The 20271-nt window shown below is 42.2% G+C and overlaps 1 protein-coding gene across 2 annotated transcripts in view; it reads left to right on the top strand.

Annotated features, from left to right (window-relative positions):
• The window catches only part of kif26aa (kinesin family member 26Aa), a 167471-nt gene that overhangs the window by 55871 nt on the left and 91329 nt on the right, over positions 1 to 20271 (top strand). For both annotated transcript variants that reach the window (XM_036984711.1, XM_036984712.1), the window contains exon 3: positions 10109 to 10573. In XM_036984711.1, the coding sequence (XP_036840606.1) occupies positions 10109 to 10573 (465 nt within the window). The remainder of the gene's footprint in view (positions 1 to 10108; positions 10574 to 20271) is intronic.

Genomic DNA, 20271 nt, shown 5'->3' with positions numbered 1-20271 from the left:
TTAAATGTGTATGAACCTTTTTTATAGGTGAATGCCGTGTGTGTTTAACAATAAAAGCTGCAGGTAATTCTGTAGGCCTAGGTCTATGCAGCCTGGAAAGACAGAGCAACTAGGAAAACAATTTAGAAAGGGTAGAAATAGAACTACCCAACAAATATCATTTAACCTCGAAGAAAATACTGGTAGGTAATCAAATTATATATCCATTATTAAGTCCAACTCAGTGAACATGCAATTACTTTTTAACCTACAGTTGTATCATGTGTCCAAGGACATATTGGCAAATTTCCGAGACACTCGCGAGAGACAACATTCAGCAATTTCTCATACGATAGTCTAGGTTAGAATAAACGAGTGACTTCGCGGTAGAAGTGGACTTTGGATAATCTTTGTTCATTGAAGTGTCAACAGCGGCACAACTGCTGCTGGAACGCCCAACTGTCATCTGTCAATGAGAGAGGCTATGTGATTTACATTGTGAGAGAGTAGAGAGACCACTATGTTCGTCTCTGTTTAGTTAGTTTTGGAAAAGTTAAGAGATAGCACGCTGAGGAACTTCTTCCCGCGCTTGGAAAAGGTCCTTGCTCGCGATTGTGGGCCCATCTGCCTGCTGGTGATTTTGGAGAGGAATACTGTCGGGAGAGAAAATAAGAGCTGGTATAAGACCTGGTAGGGCCGAGAATTTAAGGTAAAAAAAATTACTTGATTCTCTAATGTTCAGTTCAGGTGCAAATGTTTGCTATTTGTTTTACTTGACATTGAATGCAGTGATATAAACTATATTATAAATTGGGTGGTTCGAGCCCTGAATGCTGATTGGCTGACAGCTGTGGTATATATATGACAAACGTTTATTTTTACTGCTCTAATTATGTTTGTAACCGGTTTATAATAGCAATAAGGCACCTCGGGGGTTTGTGGTATATACCACGGCTTTTTATTTATTTTTATTTATTTAACCTTTATTTAACCAGGTAGGCAAGTTGAGAACAAGTTCTCATTTACAATTGCGACCTGGCCAAGATAAAGCAAAGCAGTTCGACAGATACAACAACACAGAGTTACACATGGAGTAAAACAAACATACAGTCAATAATAAAGTATAAACAAGTCTATATACAATGTGAGCAAATGAGGTGAGAAGGGAGTTAAAGGCAAAAAAAAGGCCTTGGTGGCAAGGTAAATACAATATAGCAAGTAAAACACTGGAATGGTAGTTTTGCAATGGAAGAATGTGCAAAGTAGAAATAAAAATAATGGGGTGCAAAGGAGCAAAATAAATAAATAAATTAAATACAGTTGGGAAAGAGGTAGTTGATAGGGCTAAATTATAGGTGGGCTATGTACAGGTGCAGTAATCTGTGAGCTGCTCTGACAGTTGGTGCTTAAAGCTAGTGAGGGAGATAAGTGTTTCCAGTTTCAGAGATTTTTGTAGTTCGTTCCAGTCATTGGCAGCAGAGAACTGGAAAGAGAGACGGCCAAAGAAAGAATTGGTTTTGGGGGTGACCAGAGAGATATACCTGCTGGAGCGTGTGCTACAGGTGGGAGATGCTATGGTGACCAGCGAGCTGAGATAAGGGGGGACTTTACCTAGCAGGGTCTTGTAGATGACATGGAGCCAGTGGGTTTGGCGACGAGTATGAAGCGAGGGCCAGCCAACGAGAGCGTACAGGTCGCAATGGTGGGTAGTATATGGGGCTTTGGTGACAAAACGGATTGCACTGTGATAGACTGCATCCAATTTGTTGAGTAGGGTATTGGAGGCTATTTTGTAAATTACATCGCCAAAGTCGAGGATTGGTAGGATGGTCAGTTTTACAAGGGTATGTTTGGCAGCATGAGTGAAGGATGCTTTGTTGCGAAATAGGAAGCCAATTCTAGATTTAACTTTGGATTGGAGATGTTTGATATGGGTCTGGAAGGAGAGTTTACAGTCTAACCAGACACCTAAGTATTTGTAGTTGTCCACGTATTCTAAGTCAGAGCCGTCCAGAGTAGTGATGTTGGACAGGCGGGTAGGTGCAGGTAGTGATCGGTTGAAGAGCATGCATTTAGTTTTACTTGTATTTAAGAGCAATTGGAGGCCACGGAAGGAGAGTTGTATGGCATTGAAGCTTGCCTGGAGGGTTGTTAACACAGTGTCCAAAGAAGGGCCGGAAGTATACAGAATGCAGCCTTATTAGGCTAAGGGCTGTTGTGTTGTGCGTAAGAACAGCCGTTAGCTGTGGTATATTGGCCATATGCCACACCCCCTCAGGCCTCATTGCTTAAGTGTACTTAGTTGTCCATGTTCAAACATGTTATAAATTACATTTAGGTGGGAAAGGATCCTTCCACGTGCTGACCCATATGCACTGCCATGTGCCATAATGATCACAGTTGAATGCAATCCTAGTATAAAGGCCTATGGCTCTATATGTGTATATAAATGTGTATATGTATAGAAATGTGTGTGTGTGTATGTATATATATATATATATATATATATATATATATATATATATATATATATAGTTGAAGTTGGAAGTTTACATACACCTTAGCCAAATACATTTAATCTCAGTTTTTCACGGTTGGGATGGTATTCTTCGGCTTACAAGCCTCCCCCTTTTCCCTCCAAACATAATGATGGCCATTATGGCCAAACAGTTCTATTTTTGTTTCATCAGACCAGAGGACATTTCTCCAAAAAGTCCCATCTTTGTCCCCATGTGCAGTTGCAAATTGTAGTCTGACTTTTTTTATGGCGGTTTTGAAGCAGTGGCTTCTTCCTTGCTGAGCGGGCTTTCAAGGTTATGTCGATATATAACTTGTTTTACTGTGGATATAGATACTTTTGTACCTGTTTCCTCCAGCATCTTCACAAGGTCCTTTGCTGTTGTTCTGGGATTGATTTGCACTTTTCGCACCAAAGTACCATCATCTCTAGGAGACAAAACACGTCTCCTTCCTGAGCGGTATGACGACTGCATGGTCCCATGGTGTTTATACTTGCCTACTATTGTTTGTACAGATAAGCATGGTACCTTCAGGCATTTGAAAATTGCTCGCAAGGATGAACCAGACTTGTGGAGGTCTACAATCTTTTTCTGAGGTCTTGGCTGATTTCTTTTCAATTCCCCATGATGTCAAGCAAAGAGGCACTGAGTTTGAAGGTACGCCTTGAAATACATCCACAGGTACACCTCCAATTGACTCAAATTATGTTAATTAGCCTATTAGAAGCTTCTGAAGCCATGACATCATTTTCTGGAATTTTCCAAGCTGTTTAAAGGCCCAGTCAACTTAGTGTATGTAAACTTCTGACCCACTGGAATTGTGATACAGTGAATTATAAGTGAAATAATCTGTCTGTCAACAATTGTTGGAGAAATGACTTGTGTCATGCACAAAGTAGATGTCCTAACTGACTTGCCAAAACTATAGTTTGTTAACAAGACATTTGTGGATTGGTGGAAAAACAAGTTTTATTGACTCCAACGTAAGTGTATGTAAACTTCCGATTTCAACTGTATATACTGTTTATGCATGTGTTGTTGTTTTTTAAATTTTTTACAAATGATATGTTTCTATAACAAGGACTATATCTTAAGCCACTATGTGATGGAAGAATGTGATCAAACCTTAGATAAAGTAGAGCAAGTATTATTGTACATTTGTGTAACTTTTACATATAGGTTATTCAGTTGTAAAGACAGCTCTCCAATCCAAAATGTTTCCATGCTCTTTAACAATATTCCATATGCTACTGGTATTTAGATTTCATACTTTTGTTTTGTTTATAACCAATTGACCTCCCAAATGTATTGATTTTTGGGGGAAGAAAGTATTTGGGCTTTGTGTGGTATAAGATAGGGCTATTATTATGGTTTCCTGACCTCCATCTCTACATCTGATAAAACATGCAAAAGGTCATTCTGTTGGCCTCACAGTAGGCCAAGCTCTCTCAGTAGCTGTGGGAAAGTAAGGGGCAAGGAGGTTAGAAGTCGCACAGACTCCAGCTGGTCCACTGTACAACCACTGTACCAGGGGCCAATTTAGAAAGAATAGTCACATCTGTCTCAACAGTTTCTCAAGCATTAGGAGAAGGGAGAAAGGGGAAACACCATTGTTTTGTTGTTTAAACACCCTGGGCATCGACCGTTAACGACGCAGTACCCGCATTTGTATGTGTAGGCGTTTAAGAGTTTAAGAAAACATGGCCGCATTGTGTGGCTAGTTAACGGCTTAACTCAACAGGCTGTGGTAGGAAGTCCATAAACTGTGCAGGAGACACACTTGTGTGAGAAAGTATAGATTAGAATTTGCTGTTGTATCCTTGCTGCTGTATAGTGTAAACCTTCTATTTCCCCTCTGGTCTGTTTGTAAAGAGAAGGAAGCGGACAGAAAGCAGAGAACATGAAGACTGGGATTGAATGTATGTTGGAAATAGTAGTAGTCCCTGTCATATCACTGTAATCAGAAACATCTCTTAGTCCCTGTCATATCACTGTAATCAGAAACCTTTACAGTTTACACACAGTATTTGTATGTATGTCTGAGCATAACTTCCAATACTGTATGAACACAGATGTATTGTCCTCAGAGAGTCTATAAAGAGAAGCCACTCCTAACCCAGGTGTATTGTCCTCAGAGAGTCTATAAAGAGAAGCCTCTCCTAACCCAGGTGTATTGTCCTCAGAGATATCTATAAAGAGAAGCCTCTCCTAACCCAGGTGTATTGTCCTCAGAGAGATCTATAAAGAGAAGCCACTCCTAACCCAGGTGTATTGTCCTCAGAGATATCTATAAAGAGAAGCCACTCCTAACCCAGGTGACAGTACTGCAGGTCTCATTCTCTACACTGTTGACACTGTCATCAATAACCATAAGTCATTCTCTCCTGGTTGTTTTACAAGTTAAGTCCCATGGTGTAAATTCTTTAAGGACGTTTCCTCCAGAAGGCGTAGAAATGGGATTATTTCAAGAGGTGTACTCTGCTAATAACTATCCTTTCAATTTCAGTGTGATATTAGAAGGATAATATTGGACTGTCTTGTGTCAGTTCAAATGTGGAACCCATGTTTCAGCAGCGCCACCGTTGATAGCGTCACTGACACTTGTTGAACAACCTCACTCGCGTCTTTGGTATCCCTTCAAGCAGATGTACAATATTACGCCTTTATCCTCACCTCTTAACAGACTCCGCAGTCTGTCTCTTTCAATGGGCCGTGAGACAAAGGCAATGATGAGCAGGTTTGGGGTTGTAAACTATCGTAATGTTCCCCCAAAAGCCTCTTGTCTGGAGTGTTTCCAGAGTGTGCCTGGCTGCTGCCACCCGGGTCTGGGTCTATGGACATGCAGGGCCCAGCGCAAACACACGGAGCAGAGACCTGGAGATATGCTCCTATTCAAAGGCATTGACTCATTACAAAGGGAGGTCACAACCCTGCTCTTTCTCCTGGCAAAGGACTCCGGCATCCATTTTGACGGTAGGAACCACAGCCAACAGCATGCTCTTAAATCTCTGGACAAAGTGAGAAGACCTTCCAATGGTATTGTTTTTGGGCCTGCTGTATTCAAGTGGGTATTGATGAGTCAGGGGGAGGGTGGATGGTCTTCAAGAGACTCGGGGTCTTACCGGGAGCTTACATCTGTGTGCAGGACTTTTATAAGCTCGACAGCTGTTAAAGCGTAGGTTATAGACTGACAAAAGCCAGACCGTTTTGTATCATTGTTATGGGAAATGCTTGTTATGCATTACCATACAGACACACCAGTGCTTGTTATGCATTACCATACAGACACACCAGTGCTTGTTATGCATTACCATACAGACACACCAGTGCTTGTTATGCATTACCATACAGGCACACCAGTGCTTGTTATGCATTACCATACAGACACACCAGTGCTTGTTATGCATTACCATACAGACACACCAGTGCTTGTTATGCATTACCATACAGACACACCAGTGCTTGTTATGCATTACCATACAGACACACCAGTGCTTGTTATGCATTACCATACAGACACACAAGAACTGATATACAAGAATTTGAGTCCAGACTCCAGACAGAAGGCAATTGGGCTTTTTTAAAGTTTGGGTCCCATTGGATTTGGTTTCTCATCCACCAGTCGTGTCTCATGTGATAAGGCTGTCTATTTATGAAGAACCACTCATTCCTCTCGCATGACATTCTGCACAAAAACACGAGAGACATTCTCAACAATGTTTTTTTTTATCCCAAAAAGTTATCAAAGTCAGATAACAAACTGGTCGTTGGAACGCAGAGCTCCCTGGAGCCTTGAACAGATTGCAGCATCTGGCAAAGCCTGTCCACCAGACCCCAACCTCCTGTCAGTCCACTCCCATGCTCCCCTGCCTCAGACAAAAGCACTCAATCACCGAGCACTGTTGCTGAGGATGGCTCTTTCTACTCCTGACCTCCGGCTCACTCCACAACATAAACCTCAGTGACATATAGGAGGGGAACTCCCGCTCACACCCCCCGCCCCTGCACCCACGCCTGAGACACAACCGCAGGCAGGGCCAAGCGCAGTTTATTACCAACCTTAAATCAACTTTTATACAATGTCCAGTGCGAGGATAGAGAAGTTGTGCATTGTGTGTTGTTGAGGTACTGCGAGCAGCTGTCGTGAGTTCAGTGTGCGTTCAAGTTCACTGTTCAGAATCAGGACTTCTTGGGAAGGTGTTTGAATAATGATTTAAAAGGGAAACGTTTCACTCACAGTGTTTGAATGTTGGTGACTCAACAAACTGTTGATATTACTAGACATTGTTGAACTACCCTATTCTGTAAAAAGATGTTCTCAATCAGATGTTAAGGTAGTACAGTACAGCGGGTGTTTTTCAGGTCTTTCTCTTGGCTCACACTCATATTTACCCCTGCAGATATCTTACACCACCCATCAAGGAAGGAAACCTTTGAGCAAAAAAAATCTTTGTTGCCTGTGTTATCCTTCCTCTCTGCCTCATCCTATCTTTTCTGCTAAGGAAGGATTCTTTTTTTTACCGATCTGAGCCCTTAGGTAGTCTCTAAATGTCTTGGTCTGAAAAGTTTTCTGTTAGAGTAACGTCCTTTAGTGATGTGCGGGTCAGATGTTTGTTCACCCTCACCTGCCCACAATTACTGTTAACCATCTGCGGATATAGAAAATGCGCTGTACAGTCAGAGATGGCGGAGATATTTTTTTGTCAGGCTTTTAGGTAGGCCTATGTTCTGCTTAGGATTTCCAGCATTTTGGTAGGCTATTTGTTAGTCAACTTTTCTATAATTAGATACATGAAATACATTTGTATTGGTCACGTACACATATTTTGCAGATGTTATCGTGGGTGTAACAAAATGATTATGCTCCTAGCTCCAGCAGTGCAGTAATACCTAAACAATACAAACATTAAAAAAAGAAAAAGGAATGAAGACAATTTGAAATATTAGAACGAGCAATATAAATGTATCTGTATATGATTGTGTGTGTAGACATTAATATTATTATATTCATAAAAAAGGTGAGTACAGCAGTAGTTATATAGGATGAGCCTTGACTAGAATACAATATATACATATAGGCCTTCAGAAAGTATCCCCTTCACTTTTTTACACATTTTGTTGTGTTACAGCCTGAATGTAAAATTCATTAAAGTTGAGATTTTGTGTCACTGTCCTACATACAATATACCATAATGTCAAAGTAAAATTATATATTTTTTTATTTAAAAAAAAAACATATTTATTAAAAATGAGAAGCTGAAATGTCTTGAGTCAGTAAGTAATCAACCCTTTTCTTATGGCAAGCCTAGATAAGTTCAGGAGTAAATATGTTCTTAATAAGTCACATAATAAATTGTATGGACTCACTCTGTGGGCAATAGTGGTGTTTAACATGATTTGTTTATGACTACCTCATCTCTGTACGCCACACATACAGTTATCTGTAAGGTCCCTCAGTTGAGCAGTGATTTTCAAACACAGATTCAACCACATATAACAGTGACGTTTTCCAATGCCTCAAAAACAAGGACACCTATTGGTAGATGGGTAAAAAAACAGACATTGAATATCTCTTTGAGCATGGGGAAGTTATTAATTACACTTTGGATGGTGTATCAATACAACCAGTCACTACAAAGTTACAGGCGTTCTTCCTAACTCAGTTGCCGGAGAGGAAGGAAACCGCTCAGGGATTTCACCGTGAGGCCAATGGTTACTTTAAAACAGTTACAGATTTGACTGTGATGGCTTTGATAGGAAAAAACTGAGGATGGATCAACCACATTGTAGTTACTCCACAATCCTAATCTAAATGACAGAGTGGAAGCCTGTATAGAATAAAAATATTCCAAAACATGCATCCTGTATACAATAAGGCACTAAAGTAAAACTGCAATAAATTTGGCAAAAAAATTAAGTTTATGTTCTCAAAACACACTGTTATGTTTTGGAGAACCAATACAACACATCACAGAGTACCACTCTTGTCACGTGTGCTCCCTCTCCTGCCTTTAGGTCACCAGGCTCCTCGTTAGGGCGCACACCTTTCACCAGCGTTAGCCGCATAATGACACTCACCTGGACTCCATCACCTCCTTGATAACCTGACCTATATATGTCACTCCCTTTGGTTTCTTCCCTAGTCGTCATTGTTTCTGTTCCTGTGTCAGTTCTGTGCGTTGTTCGTGTTTTCTTGTTTTGTGTTATTTTACTTTTATTTATTAAAACACTCACACCCTGAACTTGCTTCCCGACTCTCAGTGCACATCATTACAACTCTTCATATTTTCAAGCATGGCGTTGGCTGCATCATGATATGGGTATTCTTGTAATTGGCAAGGACTAGCGAGTGTTTTAGGATAAAAATTAATGGAATAGAGCTAAGTACAGACAAAATCCTAGAGGAAAACCTGGTTCAGTGTGCTTTCCACCAGAAACTGGGAGACAAATTCACATTTCAGCAGGACAATAACCTAGAACACAAGGCCAGATACAGTGCCTTGCGAAAGTATTCGGCCCCCTTGAACTTTGCGACCTTTTGCCACATTTCAGGCTTCAAACATAAAGATATAAAACTGTATTTTTTTGTGAAGAATCAACAACAAGTGGGACACAATCATGAAGTGGAACGACATTTATTGGATATTTCAAACTTTTTTAACAAATCAAAAACTGAAAAATTGGGCGTGCAAAATTATTCAGCCCCCTTAAGTTAATACTTTGTAGCGCCACCTTTTGCTGCGATTACAGCTGTAAGTCGCTTGGGGTATGTCTCTATCAGTTTTGCACATCGAGAGACTGAAATTTTTTCACAATCACCACACGTGACATAGCCGGCACCGCTATCATTCTATTTTCACCACTTTTACCAAATCTTTCCCAAACATTAGGCTACTGTTCTGGCCCTTCCTTCAATTTATTTTAAACTCTCTATTTCGCAGCTTTTCTCGTATTGAATTAAACTCCGTTTTCCTTTTTGCCTCACCGGATCAACGTAAACTTTTGCTGCCCCAAATTATTTGGCAATTGCCGTGTAGTTGGTGCGCTACAGTTAGGCCTTAAAACTTAGACTATGCACTAACGCCAGATAAAAATAATGAAAGAAAAACCTCAATGTAGCCTATAGATATGAATTGAGCAAGAATGGTACATTTATGGATTTTCAATGCATTGTTTTCTCTCAATATTTCATGACCCATATCCACGGGGACTGCAGGTTATGAGTCAACCCTCGCATCACATCCTTATACAGCTAACTGTTTCCTGAAGCTGTGTTGTATTCGTTGAGACTCTTGGATACCCATCTTCCATTGAGGCCATTGAGTTGATCAGTGGATATGGTAGTCATGACTACCCTAGCTCTTGATGGTGTGCACTTCTCTGTGATGGTATCCGCCTGGAGCCTGTGTGTGTGTGTGTGAGCTTACATGTATGTAGGCTATGTAATGTGTTTGTCTTTTAATAGAATACTGCAATATATGTTTTCGAATAAGTAGCAGTATGGCATATCAGAAATAAGAGAAATTAACTGAAATGAAATGATCTTGAACAAACCTGAATATTTGAGATCTGACTCGTGGGTTGACTCTAATCTCGTTGTTTCTCCACAGGACCCGGGCTTCGCCGTGTTCCTGTTCGACAAGCTCCAGCACCTCCAGTGTCCACATAGGGGCCCGTATGCTAGAGAGGACAGCACCTGCCAGGTCTGTGGCACTGCCCTCCACCAACTGAGACGCCTGGCCCTGCAGAAAGCCTTGGGCCTCACCGGAGACATGCCCGACCTGCATCCTGGAGCCTTCTCCTCAGGGCTGACCCCCCGCCCTGCCGCCCACAGCGTGGGCACCCTACCCTGCCAGGACTGGTCCATGGAGGACTCGCCAGCCAAGCAGCCACCCAGGTTCTATGATCAGATTCCTGGAGAAAGGTTCAGGGGGGGACTCCAGGGTTGGGGTGGGATCCAGAGCAGCTACATGGGAGGGTCCAAGTCCACGGTGAATCCCATACCACAGCACTTTCTGGAGGGAGTGTGGAGAGTCTCTCGTGTCAGGAGGGATCATCACCCTCATTCTGCTATGGTAAGTTCATATTCTCTTTTGTTTTCTTTAGGTTAGGGTATTTTGGGCTAGACTTCATTCATACAGTTTCGGTCTTTTAAGCATTATGAAATGTATTCAGACCTGTGTTTGTCCTTCTTCTGAAAGCTACCTAGCAAACACTTTCAAGCCGAAATGCATGATTATTTTGGCAAAAAAGACACCTTGAATTTGTCCTCCATTTTCATTTAAGAATGGCTACCATTTTCATTCACTTTGGTTAGTGCTGCACGGTAACAAGAATGGCTACCATTTTCATTCACTTTGGTTAGTGCTGCACGGTAACACATTCTACTTTTTTATACTCCATGTGCTATGACAAAACCATTCCGGTCTGAGAAAAGACCTTGGTTTTGCTGTTACCTTGGCAACGCAGAACAATTTGAATTGCTGTGACTCTAGAAAGAGTTAGGAGTTGTGACCAGGGTCAATGGGAAAGGACTTATTTCTCCATCCATGGCTTCTGTTAGGAGTTTGGTTGCCAAGCATGACATTTCCAGCTCTCTGGAATAGTGTGTATTTGACTGAAACTACTGTAGTTTCTGTATTTTTTTCAGGCCACTTATTAATTAGGCTTTAGACCCAGTGTCAATTTTATGGCTGGCTCTATAATCATATCATCATGATTCACACTCCTAGTTCAAGGCTGAGGTGTCTTGAATACCACTCCAGTTAAGTGGCATGACAGGGTTGCCACCACAGGGGGCCTTCATCTGCCTGAATGAGATGTCACCCTCTGATGATGTCATTTGGGGTGTTAATCAGGACTCGGGGGCGACATGACCAGTGTCAAGGCAGGTGCCTGCTCATAGCTCAATATAAACAGTGGAGTTGGGAGTCTCTGTCATATAACTTATTTTAGAGATGATATTTTTAACATTTACCTCATACTCCATTCATAGCAGAATAGTAGTTAGTCAGATAACTTTTAATCCACCTTGTACTGTTTTGGGCATCCCTCTCAGGATATTATCTGATCTAGAAAAATGAACTATCCATATATTGGCGAAATGAAATTAACACACCACTACATCATCTAGCCTGTACAAAACTAAAATGCCATCCCCTCTGACTCACAGTCCACTGAGGAATACAGAAGGTAAACAAAGCCGAGGTTCATATCACCGGAGAGTTACAGGCAACACAATTCAGCTTCCTTTTTACACTTTTCTTATAAACAACTCTAAAGGTTGTTTGGCTAGTGCCAATTCAAGTGACGGACTGCATCCCCATGAAAAAGGATGACAGTAGGTAGAGGCTGCTGAGGGGAGGACGGCTCATAATAATGTCTGGAACGGAGCGAATGGAATGACATCAAACCATGTGTTTTATGTATTTGATACCATTCTACCTATTCCGCTCCAGCCATCACCACGATCCCGTCCTCACCGATTAAGGTGCCACCAACCTCCTGTGATGGCAGTCCAGTTAGTCCTAGGTAAACCCAGGTAGATAGATGTTGGCCATGACAATAAAGTACACCCCAAGGCTGCATCAGTAGTCATTAAACAAGCAGATTGCCCAGCACAATGCCCTCCGAGCCGGTATCACAGCCTTCCAAACACCACTTGACCTTCCTATCCGGAGATTGAACATTAGGTCATCTCCATGTGGAAGGATTATCACGCTGATGACGTCCATTGTTGACCTCACCGCCACACAAGTACCATCCATCCATGTGCCAGCTAACTCCAGTGACGGGCTGATTAAACTTGGGAACACGGGAATGGCCTCCTGGCTGCCACATGCCCCCATGCCAAGTGAGTCTGGATTCGTTTCAGACACTGCTTTCAGACACATGGGATCTAAAGCATAACCATGCTTTAAACTGTATACCCCTCCATAGAGGCACTCCTATAGATTAGGCATCACAGTCCTGTTTGTAATGGGGTTGTAATGAGGGCCAGAAATCAATGGGGAGAGGATTGGATATGCAAATGTTGTCTGAGGTCATTGTAGAATCTACAGAGAGAATGGTCGCTATTGATCGCGGGCGAGATTTGTGAAGTGCTGGACAACGGCATTAAGTGCGTGTTGCGGCGAAGTGGAGGAGGAGGCTGTGGGTCAGAATGGGATTAATGCCAATTTCTCTTGATTGAAGAGAAGAAACGGATGAGAAACTGAGTGGTTTGATTGATTGGACGATTTGGGTGTGGAGGATGACATCGAGACGACTGATGGACCAGAGAACAGCTCTGATTGGCATGTCTTCTGTCTTTTGTGTCGATTGACAGCTACAATAGTTTTAAGTGAGGGCTGACCTCTAACCCTAATGGTAGCCTCTGGTCAGCTTGTTTTACAGTGGATAGAACTGAGCTCTGTATATAATTACGAGATGCTCTTGTCTCCGCCCTAACAATGGGAGTCGTTGTCCCAAAGGCAGGAAGGCAGGTGACAAGTCTAGGTCCAAAATAAGCTCATATGGCTTATTTTAGACAGATTTTTGGCAAAAGTGAAACCTCTCGCTTCTCCTCTTCCTCCCTGGAACCTCTCTACCCAGTCAGATACCTTTTAATAATGTATTTTCTGATTGAATAGAATTGCTTTGAATTTCACAATACAAGAAATGGAGGATGGTTTGACTACTATGGTAATTTGTCTCTTAACATCTCACCTGATATCCCAATGTGTGTTCTAAAAACCTAAGAAAATATTTGTCTCCTTTTGAAAACAAGAGTATGAACGTGTATCCACCCAGTATGTATTGTATAATAATGATCCTAAGTATGTTGTATGTTCATTTGCTATGCTGTTGGGACTTACAGGCAATCTGTTCTCAATGTTTATTTTCTGTGTATCTGTTAGCATCCACTCCCTCCAATGTCAACAAGTGCTTCTGTGCTGCCAAGAGTTGGACAGCTAATGCTTTTGATTGAACGTGTGCCGTTTAAGGCAGCCAATCGTATCCCCTATTCCTCTTCGGTGTCTGAAAGCAATTAGACCTTGAGCTGGCACATCGCATCCCAATTACACAAAAACCTGAGTTGGACACCTCAGAGAATTGAGTGCCCCTGTAGGGACCTTTCAGTGGACGTATGGCAGGTGTGTGTGTCTGTGAGCGGGTGGTGTGTGTGTCTGTGGGTGGGTGGGTGGGGGCCATGTGGGTGCGTGTACGTGAGTAGCTGTGGGATGTGTCTGTGGGTGGGTGGGTGGGTGGGTGGGTGGGTGGGGTGTGTGTGTGTGTGTGTGTGTGTGTGGGTGGGTGGGGTGTGTGTGTGTGTGTGTGTGTGTGTGTGTGTGTGTGTGTGTGTGTGTGTACACTCAGCAGACAGTTTTTAGGTACACCACTCGTTCACAAAAATGGATCGCTCCTACAGACAGTGAGTCAAGTGGCCGTGGCTTGCTATATAAAGCAGGCAGGCAGGCATCAAGACATTCAGTTACTGTTCTATACAGTGGTATAATTGCCGTTGCCAGGCGCGCCGGGTCCAGTATCTCAGAAACGGCCATCCTCCTGGGCTTTTCACCCAGGACAGTTTCTAGGGTTTACCGAGAATGGTGCAACAAACACAACATTTCCAGCCAGCGGTGACCCTTTGAGCCAAAACAGCTCGTTGATGAGAGAGGTCGAAGGAGAATGGCAAGAATCGTGCAAGCTAACAGGCGGGCCACAAACAGATATATAACGGCGCACTACAACAGTGGTGTGAGCACGGCATCTCGGAATGCACAACTCGTCGATCCTTGCTACGGAAGGGCTACTGCAGCAGACGACCACGCCCGGTTCCACTCCTATCAGCTAAAAACAACAAACAAGAAGAAGAGTGGAAAAACATTGCATGGAACATAACAGCGAACTCAGTTTACCTGAGTGGCCTGGTCAGTCCCAAGACCTCCACCCAATAGAGCATCTTTGGGATGAGGTGGAACGGGCTGTTCGCAGCATGAATGTACCGCCATCCAATCTGTATCAACTGCATGATACCATCGCTTCAGCATGGACCAACATCCCTGTGGAACGTTTCCGACACCTTATAGAATGCCCCGAAGAATTCAGGCTGTTCTTGAGGCAAAGGGGATCCGACCCGGTATTAGAAGGGTGTATACTCTGTATGCCTGTGTGTGGGCTGTTAATTTCAAAATGTTCTCCTCCCATTTCAAGCAAAATAACTCAGAACACTACAGAAGCCATAGGATTTGGAAGGCCTAAGAATGAAAGATGGGTACTTGATTTAATTAGGGAGGAGGTAGGCGAGGGCACTGGAGACAAGGAGACGTGTCAGTAACGCTCTAAGGAGACACCACCCCATTCGGCCGAGCCAGATGGTTCAATGCCGTCTGCAGCCTTCGAATGCTGCCCCTACCAGAAAAGTGACTCACCAAATTCTGGGAGGAGAGGGAAAGGTGTTGGTTTATGTTGAGACTGAGAGAAACAAGGGAAGGACAAATGGAAGAGAACACAAAGGAAAAGGAAGCCAGGATCATGCCTCCCTCCTCTCTGTGCTGACAGATGGGGCCTGGTTCTCACCTGAGGTGAATAAGCACGTCTGACATCCATCTGGGAGGCTTGGCTTGGGTTGAGTGGAGGAGTGGGCACACCTCACGCATCACTGCCTTCCCCCATTTTGGACTGGGCTCTGATTATGAAGGACACGATCAAAGATGAGGATTCAGAGAAGGGTCTGTAGTCATTTCAGTGTACCATGCTGAAATATACAGACAGATATAGGAGTATTAATTAGATGAATATAAGCATTTTCCATCAAAGAAATTGTTCCATTCACTAAACATTGAATTTACTAAGACTAAAATGTTTGATTACTGGGAACAGAGAAGGACTAGACACATACCAACAAAGCAAGCTATATTATTAGTTTAATTTCTATTTTGTAGCCTACACCTGGGTTTTTATCAGACTTAGTTGACAAGCAGAAAAGGATCAAGAGGGTGAATTGCCGATCAAAGATGTTTTTTTTGCACAATGTTGAAAACCAGGTGCAGACAAACAGCCTCACAATCTGTGAAAGGTTTGATCGACAAAAAAAGTTGTTTTGCTTTCTGCTTCAAATCACCAACAGGTCACTTTGAGCCAACCCAAATGGCAGGCACACTGTAGGGTTCCTCCCTCTCAATTAGTCCCATAGGCATCACATTTCGTGAGCATTTTTTTAAGCGTTTCTTGTTTCCCAGAGTGACCTTCCCGCTGTCATCAGTACCTGGGTCTGCCCTGGAACAGCCGTGCCAATATTGCACACCTCCAGGGTTGGGTAGGTTACTTTCTAAATGTAATCCATTACAGTTACTAGTTACCCGTCCAAAATTGTAATCCGTAACATAACTTTTGGATTACCCCAAATCAGTAACAGTAATCTGATTACATTCAGATACTTTTAGATGACTTTCCCGTTAAGAAGCATTAGAAGAAGACAAAAATGTATGTTACCAATTGAATGACATCTGTTGTAGGATAAATCAATGTTAAAGTTTACATAGCTGGACACATATGGATGCTACATTTTACTTTATGGGTTGGTTATGTAGGCTTCTTCTAACCCATCGCTTTCTACTACATATAATAATAATACGATTCAATTTATATTTACATTCAAATCCAAAGTCTATCACAATTCCAGTCATTCCAATATGTTATACCCCTTGATCTCCAAGAATAGGATTCGGAAATATGGATTTATAGATTAACAAAATTGTTTAACCTGATCATAACCCCAAAACTAAGGATTTATAAGCCAGCCCTACTCGGTTGTTTATGATTTTGTTGTCATGGAAGACTGATTGGGCTCATTGATTAGAGTCGAAAAATACATGTTACGCTCATGGAATGGCATGCTTTGAGCACTAGTAAAGTGAAAAGTGAAAAAGGAATGCCACATGCTGCATTTTCTATGGGCCTATTGTTTACCTTTTTGTTAGTGACACTTTGATATCTTGATAATATGCAGCTCTTTAAAAAGGCAAATCCACAGATGAAACAATTACGAAATGACACCCCGCCTCGGTTTTATTAAAAACTGAGGGATGGGCCTGGAGAAATGTAACCCCTCTCAGATTAATAGACAGAGCTATGGATGCAAGGACTGATCATCCATGATATCAAATGAGTGTTTTAACCATGTTATGAGGCTATACAGTGTTTGTTACATTTACAATTGAACTAAGCTCATGAGGCATTTATAAGTTATATTCTTCAAGAATCAATGGATACAGTATATATATATAATTTGTAAGTCCAAAAATGGGATAAAACTACAGATTGCCCCTTTAAGTCTATCAACAGTGTGTGAGTTTGAGCATGTGTCCTTTAGGCCTATGGATATATATTTTTTTAAATCAACATGAATTAGATTGAGCAATAAAAGCCTCACTTTTGTTCCATAGGCTGGGTCCACACTATGCAGCTGCTGCTAGAGCACATTTTTCACTGGCTTAAACTTCTTGAATTCAAACATTATTGGGTTCAAATAAACATTTAGCCATCCACAACAACCACAATCCGTAAGGCACAAATAGTTAAATGAGAGAGTAGCATTGTTTCACATCAATGCGCTATGTACAGTATATATCAATAATAAGTGATATCCGTATCATCGTAGACTACACCACTGCTGTCATCCTTACCTCCAAGCGTTAATTAAAGTTGGATAATCTTTGGATGCCGACAGCAGTCGCACCATTGGAAGACATGGCTACAAAAGCCTATTCCTGCTCTTTTCCCGTGATCCATCAAACCCATTTGGTGTGTCATCATAGTGGTCTCTGACATCATAGTGGTCTCTGACATCATAGTGGTCTCTGACATCATAGTGGTCTCTGACTTGTGGTCAGACTCGCTCAGGTGGAACAAACTTAAACTTGCTCCTATTTTCAATGTTGATTTGAACGTCATTGAGAAAAACAGAAAATTGACAAAGATTATATCGCAAACATCCTTTCTGAATTTAAAAGTAACCTTCAAAGTAATCATTTAGTTTTTCAAAAGTATATGTAATCTGATTGCAATATGTTTGCTGCTAACGTAACAGGTTACAGTTATCGTTTAAAAAAAAGATCTTACATGTAATCGGTTATTCTCCAACCCTGTTGGACAACAACCTCCCAGGGGTAGGGAAGGAGTGAGAGAGAAAGACAATAAGAAGAGAATGGAAAAAAGAGAGAAACATTTTCTATTTATGAATGCTAAAACTACAAATCTCAAACCTCATACACTAACAACAAGGAATTATAGCAAAGCATGCTCACTGAAAAGATACTAGTCTCGTAAATGATATATTCTGAGCTGAAAAAATGTAGAATTGACTAACGGGTGAACCACAAGGCCAAACAGCCGCCATAGCACCGTATATGACCCAGTTCCATAATTCATTAAGTCACGTGACTTGACTTATTGCTTTTAGTTCCTCGAGGTGCAAAGGGCCAGTACTGTATGGATTTGTCAGACTGGTTACACCTCAGCCACCCCGGTAACATCTCAGCCACCCCGGTAACATCCCAGCCACCCCGGTAACATCTCAGCCACCCCGGTAACATCTCAGCCACCCCGGTAACATCTCAGCCACCCCGGTAACATCTCAGCCACCCCGGTAACATCCCAGCCACCCCGGCTCTTCACACCCACTGCCTTACCCTAACACCATAACCTAGCCGTTACATCATAAAAATATGGACCTCCAATTTAGACCCAAATGTAGATCTCCTGCTGGCCATTAATAGGCTACTGCTCTGCTGGCCAGCCTCTACATTTGAATTATTATAGGATGTGTGAGAGGAGTTTTTGGTAATATATACAGTCGTGTTCAGTGGGATGTGGGTGTTTGAGTGATTCTGGATCTCTGTAATCTGTTCCACTGCGAGGAAGAGACAACATTATTCTACAATCTACAGCTCGTTATCTACCCATCAGCCATTTGGGTCTGACTTCCAAGTTGCAACATTCCTCCTCGTGGCTTATTCACTGTGACTTCCATTGAAGCTCGGAAACAAAAATAGCGAAGCGTAATGCATCTGGGTTACTTGTTGCCATTATCTTATATGTAGTTTAAGTACACGCGTGTCACGTACAGGTACGCTCACTCAAACTGCCATGCTATAGAATGAGAAAAAAACGTGCTACAGCGTCTATGAGTGGCACCCTGGAGATGATTAAAACGCGAGTGTGTCACGAAGGGCACCTTTGAAGCCATACTGAAGGTGCCTCTTCCCATGGTCACATGTGTCTGTCAGACTAGTGCGCTCCTGTTAGGGGTTATATAAATAGCATTGCTATCAGGTGTAGTCGGCAGATGGTTTACCCTTGGGGTGGATAAACAAGTTACCAAACAAATACTGTTGTTGTTTGTACTGTAGACATGCTTCAACAACCATATAGATACGTATGTTTGCAGTCTTTGTGGGGGGTGATTGTGGGGGATGATTGAGGGGAGGGTGATTGGGGGGGGTGATGATGATGTAACATGCCAAAGATTAACAAAGAAATAACAGGTTGCTCTACCTTTTCATAAGGTATTTAATTCTATAAATTATCTCAATGCAAATACTATATATAGATTGGGGGAAGACCCTGTTTGTTAGGAAGAACCCCCCCAAAATACTGTTCTTTTCATTAGGATTGGAACAATTATAAGGAAAATAGAACTTGACCTATGAGAAATGATGAGTCCCTGACCACTGTTATGTTTGAGTCAATTTCTCTGTTACTGCCAACAGAGAAGCAGTAGATCGGGGGTAGGCAACTAGGTTCAGTCGCGGGCCGATTTTTGTCAGAGAAGGTGGTTCGGTAGAACACAATGACAATAATTTGTACACTGCAAATTGACCACAACTAAGCCCAAAAAAGAGGTTGTATTTGATAAAAACAATCATTTAATTCCTTTATTACATTGAGACACGACCACGTCTCTTTTTTTTATTCATGGGAATACTTGGGAACAGTTTCCTGAATTAAACTCATTTTACAGTCAAAAATGCCACTTTGGGGGGCCAAAAGAAATCACTCCGGGGCCAGTAATTGGTCCGCTGGCCACCTGTTGCCAGCCCCTGCAGTAGATCAAATTGCTAGCCATCAACAATTATAGTTGTCTGTATTAACATACATTTTACATATACTACTACCAGGTACTGGCCCTTCTTTTACTTAGAGACCTAGAATCACTTTAAGAGCAATAAGGGGGCATCTGTGACAATGTGGCAGCTGGGGGCGTCTTGGCTGTGTCAGTGTGGCAGCTTTTTGTTGTTGACTACTTCCGTCCTCTCTCTGTGTGGCGGCGCTTCCGTGGAGGGGCGAACGGCGTGCGTCTCTGTAATCCTGTTAGCTGCCGCGCCAACGCTGCAGTCAAAGAACTGAATAATGGACTCCCCGCCAAATGTCGGCACTCCGCAGACATCGCCACGATAATCCACTGTGATGAGTACAGAGTGGATGCCTGCCCCAGTTTCTTCATTTCCTTATAGACTAAAGGGATGAGAGAGAGAGAGAGAGAGAGAGAAATTAAAAGACAAAAATGAAACAGAAAGAGAAAAATGAAACAGAAAGAGAAAGAGAAAAATGTCACATTCCCAACAACAGGCGTCACCAGAAAGCAGACAGCACATTAAGAGATGCATCTGGCTCATTTGAAAGAACAAGGCCAAATGGAGATTGTGGGAAGGGCTGCGTTGACTTGTGAACATACAGTAGCCTATGAGATGATTGGCACAAGTGGTTTATCTCTGTTAAATCAAATGGC

Source organism: Oncorhynchus mykiss, chromosome 8 (genome assembly GCF_013265735.2).
Source record: "Oncorhynchus mykiss isolate Arlee chromosome 8, USDA_OmykA_1.1, whole genome shotgun sequence".
NCBI classification, from domain to species: domain Eukaryota; kingdom Metazoa; phylum Chordata; class Actinopteri; order Salmoniformes; family Salmonidae; genus Oncorhynchus; species Oncorhynchus mykiss.
This window is presented reverse-complemented; position numbering and strand designations above follow the sequence as displayed.